This window comes from Nicotiana tomentosiformis, chromosome 4, assembly GCF_000390325.3.
Source record: "Nicotiana tomentosiformis chromosome 4, ASM39032v3, whole genome shotgun sequence".
Classification (NCBI taxonomy): domain Eukaryota; kingdom Viridiplantae; phylum Streptophyta; class Magnoliopsida; order Solanales; family Solanaceae; genus Nicotiana; species Nicotiana tomentosiformis.
The window spans coordinates 93,876,428-93,878,498 of NC_090815.1; the positions used below are offsets into that span (position 1 = coordinate 93,876,428).

Here is a 2,071-nt window from a genome sequence, read left to right on the forward strand (position 1 = left end):
TCGAGGATGATGTCTCGGCACTTTGGGGAGAATTTGATTTAGTAGATAATGTTGACTCCTATTTTCGGGCCCCAATTGTTGTGTTCGGTACTGCGGAGCTGAGTACCGGACCCTTGCCGTCTTTGATTGGCGAGCATCCAACGACCAGCACTGCATTTGACGCAACTGCTTCTCACTCTTCAACTTTATCAGCTTCATCTCCATCTTCACCAACACCAGCAATTACTACATCACTTCCATCTTCATCCATTCTTCTACCATCAATTGCTACACCTCCTCTTCCGGTCGATTCTGACCACGAAGAAGGTGTTCCTCTTTCACAGTGGGGCAAAATTATGCTGCCCCTTTTGGAGATCCACAAATGAGGAGGAACGTTACTCTTTCGGTCTCTACCGGATGCAACTTGCTATCCCGACCGGTGGATCTTGCTAATTATCTGAAGCCTTTGGCTTCAGAGAAAGACTGGAAAAAAATTCAAGCACTCTCGGGAGAGTGTTTATTGAACAACGTTATGCACAACGCTGCAGCGGTACGTTCCTTTATTCCTTTATTATTTCTTCTATTTTCGGGTGCGAACATCTCCTGAATTTTACTCTTATTATCTTGTGGGCCAATTTTCTTGCTTCCGAGGGCCTTCAGAGGTTGAATCATGAAAAGGAAGATATTACCTCCGCACAGGATCAGCTTTTGGCAGAACATGAGCAACATGTCACTCGCCTTTTGGAACTGGAAGCCAAAGCCGCTGAGGCTGTTGTATTGGAAGCTCGTTTGCAGAAGAGCGAGCAAGAAGTAGTAACCCTTAGCCAAGAAGTTGGTCCTCTAAGGGTTAGATTTGATGAAGCCAGGGCCAAATGGGTTGAAGTCCATAACGTCGTTCTTGCTGGAACCGAACGTGAGGCTTCCTCCGCTGGAAGAGTGATTACCTTAGAGGCAACCTTGAACTACAAAACTGAAGAGCTTGTTGTTGTGGGGGTGAAACACACCCAGCTAGAAGAGAAATACAGGAAAACTATCGAGAATAATAGGCTCTTTAGTTTAACAGTCCGTGATCTTGATGTCAGCCTCAAATCTGCTAGGTCTGCCTGGGAAAATATTTTTGCCGAGGTAACCCAACTCAAAGAAGAACTCAAGCGTCGAGCGGCTTCCGTCGTTGTTGAAAAAACTTATGCCATGTACAGCATGAGGAGAAAAACCTTGGAAGAGGCCAAAGTTAGTGTCATTGACATTGATGCCGAAATTGTAAAGGCCCTCGAGCTTGAGTTAGCTGCTAAAAGTGGACTCCCATCGAGGTCTGATGCGCCTGGTTCTTTTGGTTCTGGTTCCGAATTTTCTGGAACTGGAGAAGAATCATAGGATGATGATGCCGAATGATAAGATTCTAAGGTCCACCAAACACTATAGAGAACTAGGTTCTCAATCGGTTTCCACAGATTATGCAAACACAGCATAAAGTAAATAACACAAAGAGTTTTTAAGTAGAAAATTCCCAGCTCAACGGGATCAAAAACTACGACCTACCCTTGTAGGATTTCAACTTCACTACTGAGCAAAACGTTTAGATTACAACCTATTGTAACCTAGGAATTAACTCCTTAATCCCTCACTAACTTGTAACACACCTATCACAAGCCACTTTGTAATACATCTATTACAAAGACTTTACAACTTGACTAACTCTAGCCAAGACACAAATACGGGGGTTTATGATTTACAAGAGTTTCCTACACAATGCTTCTAAGTAAGCTAAGTAGGAATTACAAGTAAGAACATTAACAAAGTTACAACTCAACTAAGGACATACAATCACTTGATATGTGGAACTGGTCTGTAGCAGTGTTGTTCTTTGTTCTTGATGCACTTGAGAATCGTTAACTGGAAGATCAATCACTATTGAAGTGCTTGAGTAAATTTTCTAAGTGTTCAAGTGATGTTTTGTCATTGGTTTAATGTTAATATAACATTGATGACATCACTTCAATGATGTAAGCAACTTGGGTACAAGGTCCTTGACTGCTGCACTGTGATGTATTATTACGTGTGCAGTCAGTCACTTTCCAGCTGTTGGAGAGTT

General features: G+C 42.5%; 1 protein-coding gene across 1 annotated transcript; it reads left to right on the plus strand.

Moving 5' to 3' along the window:
* The first annotated feature begins 361 nt into the window (after nt 1-361).
* LOC138910155 (uncharacterized) lies at nt 362-1,353 on the plus strand. Its single transcript, XM_070201378.1, has 2 exons — nt 362-529; nt 631-1,353. Exons 1-2 carry the CDS (start codon nt 362-364, stop codon nt 1,351-1,353), a joined length of 891 nt encoding a protein of 296 aa, XP_070057479.1.
* The last annotated feature ends 718 nt before the right edge of the window (nt 1,354-2,071 follow it).